Below are 22,029 nucleotides of genomic sequence, written 5' to 3'. Positions count from 1 at the left end.
TTCCTATCTTTTATAATGGGAAAATTTTTCAAAGTCGCACCAAATCCAGAATCAGATCTGGACCGAAATAATTGCAATACCTTGTGTTGACATCATCATACAGAAGCTGTATACCAAGTTTGAAGTCAATCAGAACTGGAGTTTGGGAGAAAAAGACGATTGAAATTTTTTCCCCATAAGAGCCCATGTTAAATTTTCCGTAAATTCCCAGATCCAGAAGAAGATCCTGATCAGCATGTGGACATTATGTTTTGGTCATCTCCCCATCAGGGCTGGACTGTAGAAATTTACACTGGATATCATTTGTATTTACTGAGTTATTGCATCGATCCACTTCCTATCTCTTATAATGGGGAAATTTTTCAAAGTCGCACCAAATCCAGATTCAGATCCAGATCCAAATAATTTCACTAACTTTTGTTGACATCATCATTAAGAAGCTGTATACCAAGTTTGAAGTCAATTGGAATTGTAGTTTCAGAGAAGAAGACGATTGAAATTTTTGTAACGGATGACAGACGACGCCGACGGACGCCGCATGACGAATATAGCTTACGGCCTATCGGCTGGTAAGCTAAAAATAAGCGCAATTTTAACAATATTCTGTCTGTTTTGTGTCTTGGTAGATGCACGTATAAATACTGATGAAAATTTTTCTTATTATTTCTTCTTATTTTTCTTCAGAAATTTCAATTTTTTCAGGTTATTCGCATCTTTTTTATTTGGATTGTTTGTAAAATGTAAAGGATTTTATAATTTAATGTTATTTTTTTGTTTCTAAAAAAATTTGGAGTTGTCATTATTTCTAGGCTCGTATGCTATTATTTTACTGGTCCGGCCCATTGGAGGTCAAACTGGGCTGAATGTGGCCCCTGAAAGAAAATGAGTTTGACACCCCTGTTGTAGAAGATGACGGTGTTTCCACAGTAACTATGGAGCCTCTGAACGTCCAAATGGGTCATATGTGATGACCATGAAAAGATGACCAACTGTATTTTACACCAATTATTTACATGTATTGATAGGATTAGCGGATCAACAGTTATTAAACAGTTTAGATCAGCAGATGGTTTTGGTCGCCGGTGGCTGTTTGGGTCTTTATGGGTTTATGACCTCTGTTTTACACGATAAATGACCTTGCCTTGGCTTCCACACAGACCGTGCTGATGGACCGGGCCCGGCTGGACCCTCTGGGCCGCCGGCTTCAGATGCTGGTCCTGGAGGCGTCGGTGCTGCTGTTGACCAGCGCCCAGTGCGGGGGTACTGTGTTCTCCCTGCAGGGGTTTGTAGGTAAACTCAGGCAGTCCATCACTGCCCTGCTAGAAGGCAGTCACACCAGGTAAGAGGGGAACGTGGTGATGCATGTACTGGCTGTCATGGGGAACAGGTATTGTAAGAGGAGGAAACCAATGGAGGTGACAGGAGGCAACTAGCTTGTCAGAACGGATCCAGCTAACCTCATTCTTTCTGTTCAAGAGAAGCCCCGTCATGATTAGTGGATAAATGTGGAATAGCAGCATGTGATATTCAAAGGCTGCTAACGCTCTGCAGGGAAATGCAGCACAGGCTATTTCCTCCCTAATGACCTTTATTAAATGTAATTTTATTAATCTCGACGCCTTCTTACATGACTAAATGCTGAACAGTCTCGAGTCATGGGACTTTAAAAACATTCACAGACCGCATTCTAAAAGGTTTTAATGCATATCCAAAAAAAAGAGGAAAAAATACAGCCTACTGCTACTGTGTCTTTTTGCTCCTTGTGGTTCTGCAGGGAGGATGACCTGAAGGGGGCGCTCTTGGGGCTCGGGGAGAAGGTACTGCAGCAGGTGAACGAAGCTCTGAGCAGACAGGAAGGAGCAGCGCTACCTCAGGAGAACCAGGATCTGCTGAGGGGACAAATAACCAACCTGTGGAAGCACAACAACCCCGTTCGCTGCCTCATAGGTCAGACATGAGCACTAAACACCCCAACAGTTACACCCAGATGATGTAGACAGGGTCTCTGCAGGTCCGTAAGAAGTCTACAATCCAATAATGAAACCTTAAACATGTCTTCAGTATGACTTTGGCAGGTCTCAGACAATGACTGGACTAATAAGTAATAATAACAAAACAAAATATACATGGAACCAGTAACCCAGTGTTTTTCAACCGTGGGGTCGTCTGCAGTTTAACCCTTTCATGCATGAATTATGAGAACCTTAATGGGTCAAAACGCAGTAGTGTCCCGTCAGAGAGCAAAATTTAATTGCCATTCCAACATTTATTTCAATATAAAGTAGCTCCTTGTTTTGGATAATCCCTTATGGTCCAACTAAAGCAAAAATTTAATGAATTTAATTGAATTTAAAAGTAAAAATGTGGGTCAAATTGTGTCTAAAATGTCCCGTCAGAGAGATTTTGGATATCATTTTTGACCCTAATCAAGATATTTTTCCTGTTTTTATTCCTCTTTAGGCATGAAAAAAACAACGCGATTGAACATTTTTTTATGAACCTATTTTTCATGGTGTTGCAAAAATATCCACTCAGCTGGACACCATGCATTTAATTTATGAAGCAAAGAAACATGTATTTACTGATATACTGTGTGAAAACTATGAAGTATTTTTTTTTTTTTAATGCTGCTAATTTGGTGTTTTGTCACATTTTAACATACTCTAATATTAGTTATTATTCAGTTTATGGAGATTATATGTAAAAAAAAAAACAAAACAAAACTTTTTGTTTAAGAAAAATGGTTGATTACACTGGTCTACAAGGAAAATGCTTCCAGAATAAAAGTAATGAAATTTTACCACATGAGAGTCACTGATAAAGAAAAATCAAGTAAAAAATGTTGGTTGGCTGAAGTTTCCAAGATACAGCCTTGGGTCAAAATGTGAAATTCAAGAATTAACGAGAGAATGGGTTTGACTCAAAAGGAATATTTGTCTCAGAGCTACAAGATCTACTTCAAAACATTGTCTGCACATTAGAATACATTCACTTTACAGGTTCTATTTAGTGGAAGATTTATAAAACTGTTATATAAATGTACATAAACCAGTATATATGTGTAATAACACTTAATCATATACCTTGAAAACATCAGCAAACCGGCACTTTTGTCATTTATTTTCCAATTAATCTTATTAAAATACGTAACATTTAGCACATTTAATGTCTGAAGCAAATCATTTATAAAAAATTGTAGACCAGTGTTACAGTCTATTAATAACAAGCAATGGATTTACACTCAAACATGTTACTGTAGATCAGATTTATCGAGAACAGCAAAGTTACAGTAATGGTATGAATGTCAGTGTATGGGATGATGCATAGGCGTCCACTGTGTTGGCTGATATGGAACTAAAACAATAAAATCCACGAATATACAAGAGAACAGCTGGAGAATAACTGCCCACTGGAGTGACCACTGTGCATGAAAGGGTTAAATGGGGTCACCTGAAATTTCTAGTAATTGATTAAAAAAAACAAAAAACAACTTACTTATAAAAAATATATGGTAAGTTTAGAGAGACAATCACAACACATAAAAAAACATGACGAACTGTGAAGCTGAAACTGAAGCACTGTGGTACTGTTTATCTGTCAAAAAGTTCATTGTGGTCAGTTTCAGATGCTGCAGCTCTTTCATAATTCATAGTTTGAGTTGTTGTTTGTTCAGTATTAAATGTCAGCCTTGTAAATCACAGCTGGACTGACTGTACATATCCTGACCAAGGAAAATCAAATTCTCACTTTGTGCAGTAATCTGCCTCCGTCCATAATAATATACATTATATAGACTAGATGTTTATTTGCAACATAGTATAGCAAACTATTACATGATCAAAAACAAATTAATAGCAGTAAAAAATATCTGGGGTCGCCAGAAATTTATGATGTTAAAATGGGGTCACGAGCCAAAAAAAGTTGGGAACCACTGCAGTAACCATTCAGAACACACCCACCCCAATGTGTTGTGTGGTCTTGGAAGGGTTGGGGGAGGGGCTATCTTGGCACTTGCCTATTTTGTAAATGCCCTATCGGCCCGCCTGTGGGCCGAAAAAATTATATTAACCCTTTCATGCATACTGGTCACTACGGTGGACAGCTATTCTACAGCTGTTCTCTTGTATATTCATGGATTTTGTTGTTCTTTTTGGGTTTTTTTTTTTTTTTTTTTTTTTTTACACATATCTTTATTAACGTTTTAAGACACTACATACCTTTTCTGACATGAATTGGTAACATTATGTAGATCTCTCTTGAGCATAAACCCCCAGAATCATAAGCCCTCCCCATAGTTTTCACACAATTTATCAGTAAATACATGTTTCTGTGCGTCAAAAATTAAACACATGGTGTCCAGTTGAGTGGACATTTTTGCAACTTCATGAAAAATAGGTTCATAAGAATTTTTTTTTTCCATTATTGTTTTTTATGGGTTTTTTTTTTTTTGGATTATTTTTATTTATTTATTTTTATTTATTTTTCAGAAGAACATTTTCAATCGCATTGTTTTTTTTCATGCCTAAAGAGGAATAAAAACACTCAGGAAAAAATTTTGATTAAGGTTCTCATAATTCGTGCATGAAAGGGTTAATATTCATCTAGTATAAAAATATAATAAATCAGGACAATGGATGTTTTTTTCAACTTTTGCTCAAAGTTTAGACCCTAATGTTAATAAAAGTACATAAAAAGTGTATTTTAGTGCAAACTTTAATATTCAAACATGATTTTTAATCTTTGTGGGGTGAAATATACGCTATTAAAAATCTCCGACACGAACAATTAATTTATGCATACCATCGTCAATCCAGCCGGAAAAAAAGAAACAGGCGAGGATAAAAAAATTCTAATTTCTCTTTTAGTTTGTTACAGTTTACTCAGGCATAGTAATAGATACAATATTTTAGACAATGGGAATAGATTCTGTGAGGTCTCTAAATGTCCATAGACACCAAGAACATCCATATGAACCTTATTATTGTGAAGTAATTCTTCATTTACTTTGGGTATGTCTTTTTAGGCGTTTTTCTCCTGAAAATATGGTCAGGGTTAAACAGGTTAATCAAATATGGGTAAGTGCAAGTCAACTGGATCTGGCTAAAGAACAGCACATTTAGTGCTTTGTTGAAGTCCATTGCAGCTGTTGCAAAAAAAAATAAAAAGACAAAACAAAAAAGCAAAAACCAATCAAATCAGAAGCACAGGTTTTAGTGTTAAGACTCATGTGGGAAATCAGAAAAAAACACTAACAACTGTCTCTCATCACCTGATATTGTTCTGTTTTCACATTATAAGCATCACAGACAAACATCGCTGGTACGACAGGATGTGGAATGTGTCTTAAATGTCTCCATAATGGTCTGAAATCTTTTAGGTTTAATCTGTTGAAACCTGCAGAAACCCCGTTATAACACAAACCAATTTACTTTCATGTAAAACGTCAGAAAACAGTGACAAAGGAAAAGACACCATAGTTACATCTTCACACAGTTGGAAAACTCCACTTGTTAAGTCTGACATCATGGTGCAGTAAAATTCATTTCCGGACCAAAACAGTCAACAGTGGCAGAGCCTGTACGCTTGTTTTTAGGGTTAATTTTTTTAGGTTTACTCAAATATAGCGATTTTCTATAATCAGACGGACCCAGCAGGATTACAACTGAACAGAATGTTGAAAATAATCTGAATATAATACACAATTAAACTACCTTTTTTCTTTAGTTTTTTTTACTTTTTAAGCATTTTAAATACTGTTTTAGCTCCTGGTCCATTTCCATCAGTCCATCGCTTTACTTCATCCTCAGTTGTGTGTTAACAGTAAATCATTATATTATTTACTTTCACCTAAACTGGACAGAACAGATAAAGAGCTGACGAATCAAACACAAAGTGTGACGATGTGAAACACCTCATAAAAGCCTCATTCTATATCAGGAGAATCTATAAAGAACTGGTTTTAGCAGAAGCTGTGGGAACGAGTGAGCTAACGTGCTAACATTAGCTACAACCAAACTGTGTGTATTTTCCTCATTTATTTAAGACCTGTAATGTTACGTATAAGCTTCATCCATGTCCTCTGCTCTTTATCATTACATGTAAAGTGGTAGAACAAAGGTGTCAAACATGCGGCCCGGGGGCCAAATCTGGCCCGCCAAAGGTTCCATTCCGGCCCAAGGGATGAAAGTACAAAAATGAACCTGTAGAGTTAAGGTTGTCAAAATCGTTTTGGTTCAGGTTCCACATACAGACCAATGTGATCTCCAGCAAAAATAACAACACACTAAACCCATAATTAATGACAACTACAAATTTTCTTTGTTAAAAATTATGTGGAAAAAATTTAAGTGAAAAAAACATTACACTGTGAAAATATTTACATTTACAAAACTATTCATTCACAATAAAATGCAAATAAATACATAAATAAAAACAAAGCTGAACAACCTGAAATGTGCAATTTTAACAACATTCTGCCTGATACTAAATATTTTGTGCATTTATGATCCACTGCGATCTGTAGTTGTGTTAATAATAAGAAATGTAATATTGTAGAAATTGTTCAAATTTTAGTTCCAAACTCCAAAATTTTAACAATATTCTGCCTGTTACCAAATGTTTATGTAACATTGTGTGCAATGTACGTGTATAAATAATAAGTCGAGGCATAACATAGTTAAAATTGCACTAATTTTTCAAATGAAATTACATTTTTTTAAAGTTATTCACAACTTTTATGTAAAATGTAAATATTTTCATAATTTAATCGGGTTTTTTTGTACTAAAACAAAAAGAAAAACTTGGATTTGTCATTATTTATAGGTTATTAAGTCATTATTTTACTGGTCTGGCCCGCTTTAGATCAAATTGGGCTAAATATGACCCCTGAACCAAAATGAGTTTGTCCCCCCTGTGGTAGAATGTGTTTTTATGGACCAGAGAAACAGTACTGCAGCAAATTGAACACACAAAACTGAACAGAAACAGGAAATGATGTCACGGCTTAACAAGTTTACATTTAGTTTGTTTTCACATAATCATATACAAAGAAAATCTGCACATCTTTCATTTTTTGCTCATACAAATCATGGATAAATGATGAATAAAACAGTTTTCTCCTCGTTCAAGCGACCAGATGGTAGTAGTTGTAATGTTTTATGCACAAATGGGAAAATGCTTCATGTTTGTAGGTTTCTTTAGTTGGATGTGTGTATTTTCAGAGATAAACTCTCGCTGGTGGTGTTCTTATTTTCATAATATTCAAGTTTTAGAACCTTTTAGTCCAATTAAAAGATGATTATACATGCACGTATACGATCTAAATGATTTAATGACAGGCGTGGATGGAGCGTTTTAAGGTGACAGCAGGAACACGCCTCGTACGGTCATTATGTCCAGGTTAACTCAGTCCATGCGGAGGTTTTTAAAGTTGGATGTGTCGCCTCACAGAGCTGACTCCTTCCCTTCTCTCTGGATAAAACACAGGAGAGAGGGTACAGGGCTTCCTCCAGGCCATGCTGCAGGGCGGCCCCTCTAAAAGGAGTCCAGATCTGCCCGCTACCCTCAGGCTGGTTGGCGCCGAGCTGGCTGAGCTGGGGACGGCCTTCGGGCAAATCGTCCACTTCAACCGCGCAGTGTTCGGTCCCTTCTACGCGCCCATCCTCAGGAAACTGCTGTTCCCACCGGGAGAGGCGGAGACGGGGGAGGACTCACGCTAAACGGAAGCGGACCTGGACAGCTGTTAATGACCTTTGCTTTAAACGCCAGAGCTTTAGTGTAAATATAAAAACCGAGGGCATTAAAGAGAATCTTATGTGTCATATCAAACCCAAAGTATAAAACAACAAGGCAGCTACAGTTGGGACTCACCAACAGAGTCTGTTTGGGTCTCTGATGAGACATTTAAAGCCTCCAGGGAAACGGTTTTCACATCATACGTTGTTAGAAGGGAAGATGAGAAAGTCCACATCTCAGAGTAGAGCAGGTACCGAGCAGTTCAATAACTTGTAAGCATCAGAGTGGATCGTCACGACACACTCGAACACACAAAAGTAGATTAAAAGACAAACTTAATAGATGGTTTGAAAGAATAGAATCTGTGTTTTCCACCTGGACAGGACTGATTCAGTACGCAGTCAGTGTTTTAATAATAAAAACAAAACAGGTATTTAATCAAAGCAGGAGAATAATTGTGATTCTGAAATGTTTTTTGTAAAGATTATTTGCCTGGGAAACACCTCAGTTTATTCTCAAGATAAACACCCGCAGGACAAACGAAGTACCAAAGAAAAGATGCCTGTAAATGAAGCTAAAATTATAGAACTAGGTGCTTTTAACAGATTTTTATATATATGAGACACCAAAGACAGTACGCACTTTGTTATTTGTTGTTGTTTGGGGTGGGGGTTGTTTATGATTTTTCTTTCTTTTTTTTTTTCATTCTAAAAAAAATATATATATCTATATCTATATATATATATATATAGATATATATATATGTTTTCCGACATGTTTTCAATTTTTGGTGGACGTGGCATAGAATTCCCTAAATAATCAATGTCTCCAATGACAGTTATTGCAGTAATATGACTGGCTGAGCTAAACACAAAACCAGTGAAATAGTTACATTGACAGATGTTTGCAGCCTCAGTTTGTTCCTCCCCTGAGTTATTTTTGCAGTGATAATTGAGTTAACCACTTTGAATGCTACACAATATGGACAAAAGTATTGGGACACATGACACATCATGACAAATGGTATAATATAATTTTATAATGTAAAAATACCATTGCAATAAATGTTTTATTTAATCTTAGGGTTAATGTGTTTACGTTGTCATATGAAACACCCAAAATGCTTCATTCATTCAATTTCTGAAATATTTGTTCCGTTTTGACCATAAATAATATTTTAAAATCCTGAGTAACCATCTGTTTTCTACAAAATTCCCACTCAGGATGAAAAAATTTGCCTTAAACGTGCCCTGCCACACAAAACCGTTTTTACTTGTATTTTTTGAAATATGTTCGGTCCATAGGCGTTTGTGTTCTGTAGTGAATTTGAAAATGAACCACTACCTCTGTCTGCAATTGCCACTGAAAAGAAATAAACGGAGAAATCAGGTCAATTACAATGGGTTACAAAAAAATGGTTTTTGCAAGTTGTTGTTTCAACTGAATTAGGACCATTTTGCACCGCTAAATCCAAAAATAACATCTATTTTTCTCAATCAGGTCAGGTTTTTTTTGCTAATTTGATTTTTTATATTATTTATTTTTATTTTATTTTATTGAATTTTTATCTTGGTCACCAAGTTTAATACCAAAATAAGATTGGTAAGCACACTTTATGAAACTTGTGACTTGATTCCTGTTAGGTACAATGGTGTATTCACCGCAGATGTAGCAGAATACGTCAGGGTTATTTTTGCAAGATCTTCTAGTCGAAGCCATTTCATTCACCTGTAATATTAAAAAAAAAACATTAATGATAAACTGGCAAAAGTAAAATCTTCAGAACTCGTTTATTGCAAGAAATATGAAAGAATTTTGTATCATATGATGTGAAAATGCCCATAAATGTAAGCAAAAATGTTAAAAAGCCAATCTGTAGCATAGTTCAGAAAGTTGACCTGATTGAGCAAAATGAATGTGATTTTTGGATTCAGCACACCAAAATTATCCTAAATCAGCTCAAAAAACTTAAACCATAAATTTGTTGTTGACCAGTGTAATTAAAGCTGGTCAGTGTGACGTGTTAATGCCTGAGCTCATTACTATTCCAGGTGAGACAACGTCTATAGAATTCGTCTAGCTCAGTGACAGTTTTCGTATACAGCAAGCTGGGGCGCCGTAAAGGGGGTGGGGTTAAACATGACAAATTCATGGGGCCCAGCACTCCTGGGGGGCCCATAGAGCAGGAGGGGGCCCAGTGGATACAGGTTAGAAGTTGTCGAAATTAAGTGTAAGGTCCGCCGTACAAGAGAGGCATAGAAGCCAGGAGTTGCATGTTCAAAATATGTTAAGTTTAATTTTTGGTTTCCGCCAGTTCCTCTACTTGTTGTGCAGGGTAAAGGATGCTGAAAAGCCAGGCTCTCATTGGCTAGCTGTTAGCCAATCAGAGTCAAGCAGCTTAGCAAATCGAGCTGAGTCTTCCAGCAGACTTTCGATACCAGGGGTGTCAAACTCATTTCAATTCAGGGGCCACATACAGCCTAACATTTTATAAAGTGGGCCGGACCAGTAAAATAATATAAATAATGAGATAACAACTTATAAATAATGTCAATTCCAAAGTTTGCTCCATGTTTTTAAGTGGAAAAAAAGTCAAATTCTGTAATGAAAATGTTTACATCTATGAACAGTACTTGAACATAACATGAACAAATATGAACCTGAAAATTCTTTTTAAAAATAAGCGCAATTTTAACAATATTATGTCTTAGTTTATCATTTATACATGTGCATTATAACTTACAAATCACAGTGGATCTACAAATACACAAAACATTAAGTAACAGGATGAATATTGGTAAAATTAGAGTACTGTTAAGACATTTCAGGTTGTTCACATTTTTTGTAAAAGGACAGTCTGTAAATGTAAACAAATTTTGTATAATTTTGACTTTTTTAAAAAACTGAAACAAAGAGGAAAAAATTGCAGTTGTCATTATTTATAGGTTATTATGATAGTATTTTACTGGTCTGACACACTTTAGATTGAACTGACCTAAAATCATTTTAATATCTTCAGTGTAATTTCACCGTAACTTTTGCATTTCACAGGGGCCGGATTGGACCCTTTGGCGGGCCAGTTTTAGCCCCCGGGCCGCATGTTTGACACCTGTGTTCTATACCATGTTAGAATAGCTTGAAACGTGATAACAAAGGCATTTTTTCCACAAAAAATGTTACAGAGTCCATGGTAGAACTCCAGACATGACCACAAAAGTAATGAAATACGTGTGGCAGGGCACCTTTAAAACTTCAAAAGAAATATTGATTTGACATTTATTGTGATACTAAAACTGAAGTGAACATTTATATGATGATACATATTTTTTTAATTAACAGGAAAGGGAAATCCTACAAGCTGTAGATGAGATGTGTCCCAAAAATGTTATCCATATAGTGTATCTTTACTTCTAAGATTATTATTTTACTTTTATGACAAAAACTCCAAACAAAACCTTTAAATTGAACAAAACCTTATTAAAGCTAGAGGTTAAAGGGTCTCTGAGGACCCTGGATATAGTCCTGAATGTTGACTACATTATTCTACTTTTGTTGAGGAGTAATTTTCTTAGACAAATGGCTTTTAGTGGATTTTACATCTGAGCCGAGCTGAGGCTGGATGTTCACAGATGTGCCACCCGCTAATTCTGTAACAAGGGAAACACTTGGAACTGTAAAGTGATTGCAATGTTTATCTCGCTGTCTTTTTTTTTTTTTTCTTATAACAAATGTAATCTTAAAGTGGAATCTGTGTAATGTTTCCTTTTTTCTTTTACTACTCAAGCATTAAAAAAAAAAATAAATCAATGCTGATGAGACATGGGAAGGATTCTTTTATCATTGTATTATTTAATTTCATTAATATAATATTGCTTTGAAATTTGAAACAGTATCACATTTTCATTGACAAACCATACTCTGTCCACAAACATGGGCAAAGCATTGTATGCTGGTACAGTTTTTTCTTTTTTTTTTTTTTCTTTTCTCTACATTTTGTTACATTTCTCTTTACCCTTAATAATTCCCACAGTCGCTATCTCCAATAGACCTGAATCAATAGAAATGCTCATTAATGGTCTATATCATTAATGGTCTACAGTGCTCTAAACATTACAGTACCTACATTTGACAAGATCGGAAAGTCGCAGCAAGGCCAGGAAATAGACTTTGACCTTTTTCGGACTGACCTTTCTCGAGACAGGAGTGATACAAAGGTCCTGTTTGGCCGGTGATGTGGGACAACAGGTTGCCTTTTTCTTTTTTTTGTCTTTGTGTTGGGATTGGTATCAGGGGCAGTGGAGGAGCAGGGGATATACAGAGTGAGATCTAAATGTCAGAGTAGTGCTGGTCGGCCCTGCACGTTGCATAAGGCTTACCTCTCGTTTTTCTCTCTTTTCTCTCTCTATCTGTTTCCACTGCTCTGCCCACTAAACTCAACACACGCAAACACACTCACATTGGCTGCTCCCCTTCAACTCACAGCTTGGTATCCGGAAACTTGAACGCTGGGGCGAGCTACACAAGGAAAACACGAATGTTAAAAGACCGGTACATGCACAGCCATAACATGCCACCAAAACTTGCTTTAAATAGCTGCTCATTAAAGTGTAATGCTTTTATATTATGCATCCATACTACAGCAGGTTGAGTGTCTTGGTAACATACAAAATGGAAGAACATACGTGACAAAATGATGAGGATGGGAGAGGATGACGGCGATGGAAACGTGGAGGGACAAAAAGGGGGAGATGAGTCGCTGTATATTTGGTGTAAAAGAAGACAAAAAAAGGGGGGGGGGGGTTTGGGGGGACATAAAAAAGCGAATGGCAGATGAAAAGAGAGGAGACGAGACACTGCTACAGTACATACAGAAGACTGCTCAGGCCAAGTGCATCAAAGGGTACGGAAAACACAAAAATAATAAAAAAAAACACTGCCAACATGCATCATCGGGGGAAGCTAACAGTTAACAGTCAGAACAAAGTGGCAATGACACAGCCACGGTACCACACACAGACCAGTAACATCTGAAACAGTCAGACTCCAAACACACTATTTTTCTGGAGAGAGGAGCTCAGCGCCTCACGTCTCCAGCAGCAGCACACAGTAAAAAAAAAAAAGAAAAATAAAAAAAAACAACAAAAAAAAAAACAAGGACGGTGGCCGGTGATGTAACAGTAACAGTCCAAACTCCCATGAGGACAGACAGAAACAAGGCATACAGCACGCACAGCAGGTAGTGCAACACAGGGGGAGAACCCACGGATATGTGTCGACTCCACAACGAGCATTTTTGAGTCACAGTGCAGGAGGAGATTCTTAAAAAAAAAAAAAAGAAATAATAATAAAAAAAAAGAAACGGCGTCATGTTCTCAGCATAGCAAATCCATTTGCATCAAAACGACACCGGAGCAACGGTTAAGATTTTCCTCTTTTTAATGCGGTAGAATTAAACCTTTTTCGCCGCTGTTTATTTTCAAGTGACATACTTTACCTAATTCTAAATTGAAGTGGAAAAAAAAAAAAAAAAAAAATCACGGGTACCTACCCATGTAATCAAGAAAATACGATGCTACGCTGGGTCTTGTGCGCCAAATTGTGCTCGAGCACAGTAATATGCTAAAGGCGAAGAAAATTGTGTTTTTAAATCATAAAACATGGAATACACTCAATATACTTCTTTTTTTTTTTTTTTTTTTGGTGGCATTCCCGTTTTTTGTTTGTTTTGTTTTTAAATCCCTCATTTATCATTCTATCCCAGAGTCAGCTCCCTGTCTATCAAAAAAGTATCACAAAATTCACCAAGTTACCAGTCCTATTATGTGCACGGCAAGAACGAAAAACAAGGTATTAAAAGGGATAATGCCATGTTTTAACACAGTGTTTGTTGTTGAAATTGACAAGAAGATGCTGTGATTTGCAGTCTCTCAGTGCTACCGTGAATGCTGAGAGGCACAGGGCAGTACAAGGCCAGAGCAAAAAACACTCTCATCTGGACAAAACTGTACCATCATAAGAACACGTCATCCCAGCCTTGGTTGTTTTTTTTTTTTTTTTCCAGTCACAGTCAATTTAATACACCAGGAGATCAGAAGAAGTGTTGTGTTTTTTGTTTTGTTTTTTAAGTCTTTCAGGAGCGGCAGGAAGGGGGGGAAAGGGGAGGCGTGCACTTGTTGGGTGGTACTTGTGTTCAGGTAGGTCGGCGGGGTTAAAAGAGGGGGGTGGGGGCTGGGGGGGTTTAGTTGAATATAGATAAACGAAACGAAGTAAGGCTGTTGTCCTTGGGCTAGTGTGGGAAAGTTGTCCTCCTGTGTGTGTTTTATGTGTGTGTGCCAGAGTACAAGTGTTCAGTTCTTGGTCCGTTTTGAGTTCAGACATCAGTGATAGATTCATGAGCGATCCATCGTGTGACTATTGTACAAATGCGTAGAAAAAAAGGTTGTTTGCTGCATGTTGCTGTTTTGTCTTTTCATTTGATTAATTGTCCATCTTGTATCCCATGCTAGCAAAGCAGCCTCCTCATAGTGCCTCACAGTGGTAGATGCCTGGTAAGACAGGACAGGCTACAGATGGAGAAAGAAAAAAAAAATAAAAATAACTGTCTTCAGGCAAAATAATCAAATAATTTACTAATTTAAATATAAAAGTGATTATAAAAAAAAAACAAAACATATAGTGCTAATCATTACAGTTTCTTTCAAAATATTTTTTTTCCCGTATGTGATATTTAAAGGGCCGGTGATCAATTTAACAAACATGACCCTTTTTACATTACAGCTTCATAACAAACATAGAACACAACTTTAAAGGTGGGGTAAGCCATTCCTTAGAAATACTATTGAGAGTTAAACGAAACATCCAAACCGACCCAAACCCCTGAAATATCCCAAATGTGGACAACAGTGTCACTATAACGCTGTGATTTGCTCATTAGCTGCTACTTCACTGAAATACGTGCTAATACGGCTTGTACTAGCAGGCTAATGCGCTAATCACCTTTTGCAATATTACTTAACCCTCCGGTATCTGGGTGCGCTTTTTAGGCACACTTTGCATTTCGTGTTAAAACGTCATATTTTTCACAATTTAAATAAGGTTAGAATTTAAAAGTTGTTCATTTGTGCATGATCTTTAAAATTCTGGCCACCAACTGAAATTTGCACATTGTAAACAAAAGAAAATTACAAGACTAGCATCTGTCTCCCAAGTGTGCCAAAAACGCACAATTTCTTCCATTATAACCACTGTTTTGATCCGAAAGCCATTAAGGTATAAATCACGCTTTTACTGATATCTGGGCTTCATTTGAGAGGTGAGGGTCTAAATTAATTTATTAACGTTGTTAATGTTGCTGTTAATCACTGACATATACCAGGCTGCAAAAATCAAATCATATGTAATCCAATTTTTATGTAGTATTTTGAAAAAAAACAACAACATATTTTGTGTTTTTTACATCAAAAAATGTAGTGACATCATGATGAAAAGAGATCGTTTAAAGCACAGGTGTCAAACATGCGGCCCAGGGGCCAAATCCGGCCCGCCAAAGGATCCAATCTGGCCCGTAGGATGAATTTGTGAAATACAAAAATTACACTGAAGAATTTTTTTTTTTTGCAGATGTCAAAATCATTTTAATTCAGATTCCACATACAGACCAATTAGATCTCAAGTAGGTCAGACCAGTAAAATACTATCATATTAAACCTATAAATAATGAAAACAGCAAATTTTGTCTTTGTTTTAGTGTAAAAAAAAAAGTAAAATTACGTGAAAATGTTTAAATTAAAAAACTGTTATTTTACAAACAAATGTGAATAACCTGAAATGTCTCAAGATAAGTAAATGCAATTTTACGAATATTCTGCCTGTTATTAAATGTTTTGTGTATTTGTAATTGTAATGTAAGTTATAATGCACATGTGTAAATGATAAACTGATAATCTGAGGCAGAATATTGTTAAAATTACAGTTGTTTTTCTTAAGACGTTTCCAGTTGTTTATGTTATTCCGATTTTAGTAGGTATTAACATTATAATAATTTAATTTTACTTTTTTCACTGGTATTATTTCACTGGTCTGGCCCACTTGGGATCAAATCAGCCTGAATGTGGCCCCTGAACTGAAATGAGTTTGACACCCCTGGTTTAAAGGGTTAAAAAAATGTAAAATGAATGATTATTTGATATGTATGATGATTAGGGCTGACCTTGATTTACAAAAATAAAATCAAATTAGAGCAGAAAAATAAATCAATATATAATATTTAATAGTTTGATTTATGGGTGTGCATTTTTGGCACACTTGGTGACAGATGCTAGTATTTTTGAACATTTGACCTAACGCCAAAAATAATAATGCAAATTAACCAATGTTGGAGTTAATCACTGACATATGCCAGGCTGCAAAAATCAAATAATATGTGATCCACTTTTTATGTAGTATATTGAAAAAAAAAAAATTTTTTTGTGTTTTTTGCATCCAAAAAAAAAAATGGTTTGTTTACATTACAAACACGGCATTTAAAGGGTTAAAACATGTGACAATTATTGAGTATTTGGTATTTTTACTTACGGCTCAAGTTGATGAAATAGAAAAAAGTGTAAAAGAATTAAAAACAAACCATATGAAAAATTTTTTGACATTATTCCACAAGTGTGCCAAAAAGGTACACTTGGTGCTTAGTAAGGGCCTTACTGGACGGGATACCAGAGGGTTAAAGGTTACATCTTGATGAAGTGGTGCATAAATACACACACAGGTGTTTAACATCTGTCTATTACCCGTTGATTAAACTCCAAATGGGTGTATTTGTTAACAACATAATGAAAAGATAAAAGTGTGAAAACCTCGCTAAGCTGTTTGTGTAATGATTCTGAGATGTTTCCTCACGTACATAATCAGGGTTCCTACAGGTTTCTACAAGTTAAATTTAAGACCTTTTTAAAACTACTTAGAACAGAATTTAATGCCCATTTCACAGCCATACTGCCAAAAATTTGTGACTCCTAGAATTTAGGAAAATATATTAATTTACTCCACAGGTGTCAAACATGCAGCCCGGGGGCTAAATCCGGCCTGCCAAAGGGTCCAGTCCGGCCCTTGGGCTGAATTTGTGAAATGCAAAAATTACACTAAAATATTAACAATCAATCAATTAACAATCAATTTTAGTTCAGGTTCCACATTCAGACCAGTTCAATCTCAAGTGGGTCATAATATCTTATAAATACTCACAACTCCAAATTTTTCTCTTTGTAAATGTAAATATTTTCATGTATTTACACTAAAACAAAGTATAATTTCGCAAAAATATCTGAATAACCTGAACAAATATGAACAATCTGAAATGTCTTAAGAGAAGTAAGTACAATTTTAATAATATTCCATCTGTTACTAAATATTTTGTGTGTTTGTAGATCCACTGTGATCTGTAAGTTATAATGTACATGTGGAAATGATAAACTGAGGCAGAATATTGTTAAAATTACACATTTTTTTCAGTTTGTTCATGTTATTCACATTGTTTGAAAGGATAGTTTGTAGATGTAAACATTTTCATAATGTAATTTTACTTTTTTCGCTCTAAGACATAGAGAAAAGTTTGGACTTGACATTATTTATATATTATTATGTTATTATTTTACTGGTTTGGCCCACTGCAGATCAAATTTGGCTGAATGTGGCCCCTAAACTAAAATGAGTTCGACACCCCTGATTTACTCCAACGCTTTGATTCCCATGTTTCTGAGTTGAATTGATTGACTGAATTGAAGACCCTGGTGCTAAAAGTACTGAAGTCACAAAAAAAGTATGTTGAAAATATTTTTAGGGTGGACTTAACTAAACAAACACAACATGTTTATATGCTCAACTTGAATTGTCCAAAAATGTGACTTCAGTACTTTTAGCACCAGGGTCTTCAGCTGATTTGCATACAGTGCAGCGAGCATCAAACACATTCCCCTCCACTCGTGTAATCCAGGTCGAGAATGGTCTTTTCTCCAACCAGGCATTCACATTTCTGTGATCATTTCTCACCGGGGGCTCCAAAGTTAGCGATAATTGGTTCCTAATTTCAGTCTAAATTGTCGGTTTGGAACAGGTGGACCTGAGTAGACTACTGATGCTTCCTTTGCAGTTTGGACATTTAACAGACACATTTCGACACAGTACAGTAAACAAGTTTATGGCACCATTAGGGATGTAACGATAGGAAAATTTCATATTGTTATTGTGAATAAAATTATCACGGTTATCATTATTATCGCGGTATTGTTGGAATTGTGCTCAAAATGTTCAAAAAGTACTAAAACACACAATGAAATAATTTAACCAAGTTGTATTTTGACAAAACACAACAAACCGAAACAAGAAAAACCAAATAAAATAATTGGCACAATGTACCTTCTGTTGCAGAAACATTCAAATATTAACCCTTAATGGTCTGAGCCTATTTTGTCCATTTTTCAGTGCTTTTGATTTTGCCTTTATATACTATTTAAACAAATGTTTACTATACCCATGTTTGGTATCTTTTTTTTCCCGCACAACTTCATCTATATCATCTGTCTAATATTTTTTTTCACTTTAACCTACTATAAAAACACAAAAGCACAAAAAACACACCAAAAAATATAAAATCTGATTTGAAAAATGTGTATAATTTATTGTCTAAATAACACAAAGATGTTTAACAAACCTTCAAAAGTGAATATTGGTTCCAAATGTTAGGTATATAAAATCAAAATTGTAATAAATTAAAACTATACACAAATATCTGACATAAAAGCAGATCTTTACATAGGGTTTTTTTTCCCTTAAAAGTGCGGTAATCAAACACGGTTATCATGATAATTAGAATTTAAACAGTAATACTAAAAGTCTGCAATTTTACCGCGGTTTATTGTTATATCGGTAATTGTTACATCCCTAGGCACCATAAGTGAAGCCCTACCATATGAAATTTGGGTATTAAATACAGATTTGTAAATTCAAGACTTTTAAGGCTCTGTGGGAACCCTGATGATCATGACTTTTTTTTTTTTCTAAATCATTGTTTCAGTAAATTACGTACATACTAGTGATAGATGATTGACTGATATGGTAATTAAGATGGCTTCTCTGTATCTGTCTCTGCAATGCTGCTAAAACCCAAACACAGGAGCTGTACTTGAGTGATATTTTCACTTCTATAATGAGTTGCAAAATTGCTACACTGCTGACAGACGCCGCAAATCAGTGTCACAGTCCTCCCAGTTCTCTGAATGGTGAAAGCACATGTTTTCTGCACCACCTGAAAGGAATCGCTTGTAAAACTGTAGAAACTCGAAAGTCTCAGCTCAAAGTAACACCGTTTCAATGATTGCTTTGTCCAGCTGACAGCGACAAACCTCCGAACTATCAAAAATCTTCCAACATCACACACATAACAGACAGTTACCAGAAAAAAAAAAAAAAAAGAGCTGTTTTTTAATGGCTTACTCCACCTTTCTAAACTCAGTACTCAGTTAAGCCAATGTGGACTCTACAGCTAAATAAAAAAAACTAAACATGCTTCTTTTGCCGGCTTATAATCGATAGAAAAAAATGAGCAAAAAAATAAAAAGTAAATAAAGATGCAACCTCTGGGAGCTATCGGGGGGTTGGAGGCAGATGCGAGTTGTCAGGAGGAGGAGGATGAGGAGGAAGAAGAGGCAGTTTGGTTGCGAGAGCGGGGCCACTGTAAAATGAGATCAGTCCGGGATCATCCGTTCCAGGGCTCCGCCATTGGCTGCAGCAACAACAGGCGAGGGAGACTGCCAGGGGGTGTCACGGGGAGGCACGGGAGAGCCGCAGGAGTGTTTTGTCATTTCGGAGGGAAGAGGTTGGTGTCGGTGGGTCGCCGGGCAAAGGGGGGCACAAGGAGGGTGAAGGAGTAGGCAGCCCTGAGGGATGCTATACCATCACAGTGAGAAGGCACGGGGCTTGTATGTATAGATGTTAACATGTGAGAAAGAATGGAGAACCGGATGCAGGGACAGAGGAAAAAAGTACGAGGAGGTGCAAAGTAAGGTGGGGGGGTTGGGGGGGAGGGGGGCGGGGCAGCTGTGGGCATCCAGGCCTCAGAATATGGTGGTCTCGTACTTGGTGCTGACAGGGCGTCTGTTGGGTTCCCGCTGGTCCAAGAGCCAGGTGGTGCTTCCCAGGGACTGCATGTCTGCGTCCATCTCCAGGGGGTCGATCTGCCGGGGGGAGGGAGGGAGGGGACGAGAGGAGGGCGTGAGACGGAGGCAGCGGAGGCCATTGTGCCACACTGACAAGTCCTCAGCTCACACACGTGCATGTGGATTAGAGGTACAGTCCGGTGATCATGGTATAATCACAGACAACACAGGGCTCAATCCACAACATGGAGGATGTTAAGACAGGAAATACACAGTAAAACCGCAGCTTTAACAAAACCAAAGCTACGACCCTTTGGGAGGTAAAAAAAAAAAAAAAAAAAAAAATACACTGATTATTATATAAAATGCAACATGTGCTCTACAGCAGTGGCTCGTATAAACATGGAGGCTATTTTCATGACATGAACAGTCAACACATATGCTAATTACCCTCCTTAAAGCTAGATATGTAGTTGAAAGTAATTCACAGTAAGCATATGAAAATGTTAAATCCCTGCTTATGGTTTACATCTTCACTTCAGCACGTCTTAAGAAATGAGTAAGAAAGCTTAAAAACCATCCAACAGAGACCGCTTCAACCATCTTGTTTATGGCCACGATGGAATAAACCCTTACTGACACAATAAAGCCAACAATCCTCAAAGAAACTTTACATAGAGAAGGTAAATCGCATCAAGAAACCCTCTCTTTTTCCTGAAGGAACTTGGGACTAATTGCAATTTAAAACTCTACGAATGTAAGATGGAGATGAAAGATGGGAAAGTAAAGGGATGAGGAGGAAGATTATGGCTGAAATATTAGGAGTCCAAAACAAGAAAAACAAAGTGCACCGTACGAGGTAAAAAAAAAAAAAAAAAAAGGAAGAAGTGGCAGGAGTGGTGTGTAAGCAGATGTGTGATCATTAAGGGCTGAATAGAGGAAAGGAAAGAGAAGGACCTGGACTCCAGGGCTAACAGAGTGCAACGGGAGGAAGGAAGGACGGTGGGTAGTACACGTGTGACAGTGACAGCAGCGGCATTCGAGCAGAGGGGCACCCTGGGAAGCAGGAGGACCAAGAAGACAAGAACAAAGACATGTTAAAAAAAGGAGAGAAGAAGAGGAACAGAGCATTTAAATGCACCAAATGCCAATGAAGAAACCCAGTAGCAGCAGTTCATCACCTGTTTAGACTTACAGAAGGCAAATTATTCACAAACATTACGGAGTGCTGCAGAGATGAGTCTTAAAACTCTGAGGTGAGTTTGAATTTTTGGGGGTTTTTGAGTATGTTTTTGGTTACGGGCATGAATTAAGACCTGTGGTGAACGCAAGCTTAAGAGATTTTGTTCTGTTGCATGAAATATACAAGTGCATACCCCAGTTACACATTTCAAAGTGTTCGCTGAAGATTGACTGTGAAATTTCACCTATCTTTTAAGGTTATTTTAAGCTACATTAACCCATAAAGACCCAGTGCTACTTTTGTGGCAGTTCCCAAATGAATTTTTTCTCTATTTAACCTTTCTTTAGTGATTTATCACCATTTACTGTAATATAATCTCCTTTATTTGGTATTTTTTCAGTGAATATCTAGTATTTGCTATATCCTCCTGAGACCCAGCAATGCATTTTTGTTCTCTGTAGTGGACAAGAATTTCACAGCTTTACTTTATAAAAAAAAAAAAAAGACCACTGAAAAGGACATTTTATATACATATACATATATATATATATATATATATATATATATATATATATATATAGTCTAAAAATTTGCTTACAGGCCTTATTTATGTCTTTGTGCATAAGAAATCAATATAAGTGAATCCCCAAAGGAACTTTGTGTTGGTAAATGCAAGTTATGCAAATTTACAGGATTTCAGTTCTGTTGCAACATGTTGATGGTCATATGAACTATGTTTTCAGGTTAAAAATGTCCAATTTCATCACAATTAATGCTATATTTTCATGTCACAAATGGCCAAGTTATATTTGAACTGAATTTACCTGAAAAACAAATATTCTATTCTTTTAGATTCCCCAGTTTTTCTCACAAGATTCTATACTACATATCACGTGTTTTATTTTTACAGGTTGCAATATGGAGTATGGTGCTGATCCATCCTGCTTATGTTACGCCAATACATAC

The 22,029-nt window shown here is 36.5% G+C and overlaps 2 protein-coding genes across 5 annotated transcripts in view; one reads left to right on the top strand and one right to left on the bottom strand.

Moving 5' to 3' along the window:
* Positions 1-8,960, top strand: part of LOC115419071 (T-complex protein 11-like protein 1) — a 31,620-nt gene extending 22,660 nt beyond the window's left edge. The window contains exons 8-10 of the mRNA XM_030133690.1: positions 1,158-1,339; positions 1,775-1,947; positions 7,486-8,960. Of these exons, the coding sequence (XP_029989550.1) occupies positions 1,158-1,339; positions 1,775-1,947; positions 7,486-7,718 (588 nt within the window). The 3' untranslated portion in view covers positions 7,719-8,960. The remainder of the gene's footprint in view (positions 1-1,157; positions 1,340-1,774; positions 1,948-7,485) is intronic.
* Positions 8,961-11,053: 2,093 nt separating this feature from the next.
* Positions 11,054-22,029, bottom strand: part of anks1ab (ankyrin repeat and sterile alpha motif domain containing 1Ab) — an 81,190-nt gene continuing 70,214 nt past the window's right edge. For 3 of the 4 annotated variants that reach the window (XM_030133685.1, XM_030133688.1, XM_030133687.1), the window contains 3 exons: positions 20,838-20,936; positions 19,861-19,958; positions 11,054-12,249 (listed from right to left, as the gene is read on the bottom strand). In XM_030133685.1, coding sequence (XP_029989545.1) covers positions 12,168-12,249; positions 19,861-19,958; positions 20,838-20,936 — 279 coding nt within the window. In that variant the 3' untranslated portion in view covers positions 11,054-12,167. Of the gene's footprint in view, positions 14,298-19,860; positions 19,959-20,837; positions 20,937-22,029 lie in introns of all 4 variants that reach the window. The other variant, XM_030133686.1, reaches the window with a different exon arrangement.

This window comes from Sphaeramia orbicularis, chromosome 5 (assembly GCF_902148855.1).
Source record: "Sphaeramia orbicularis chromosome 5, fSphaOr1.1, whole genome shotgun sequence".
Classification (NCBI taxonomy): Eukaryota; Metazoa; Chordata; class Actinopteri; order Kurtiformes; family Apogonidae; genus Sphaeramia; species Sphaeramia orbicularis.
Note: the sequence above shows the minus strand (reverse complement) of the source record. Positions and strands in the feature narration are given on the sequence as shown.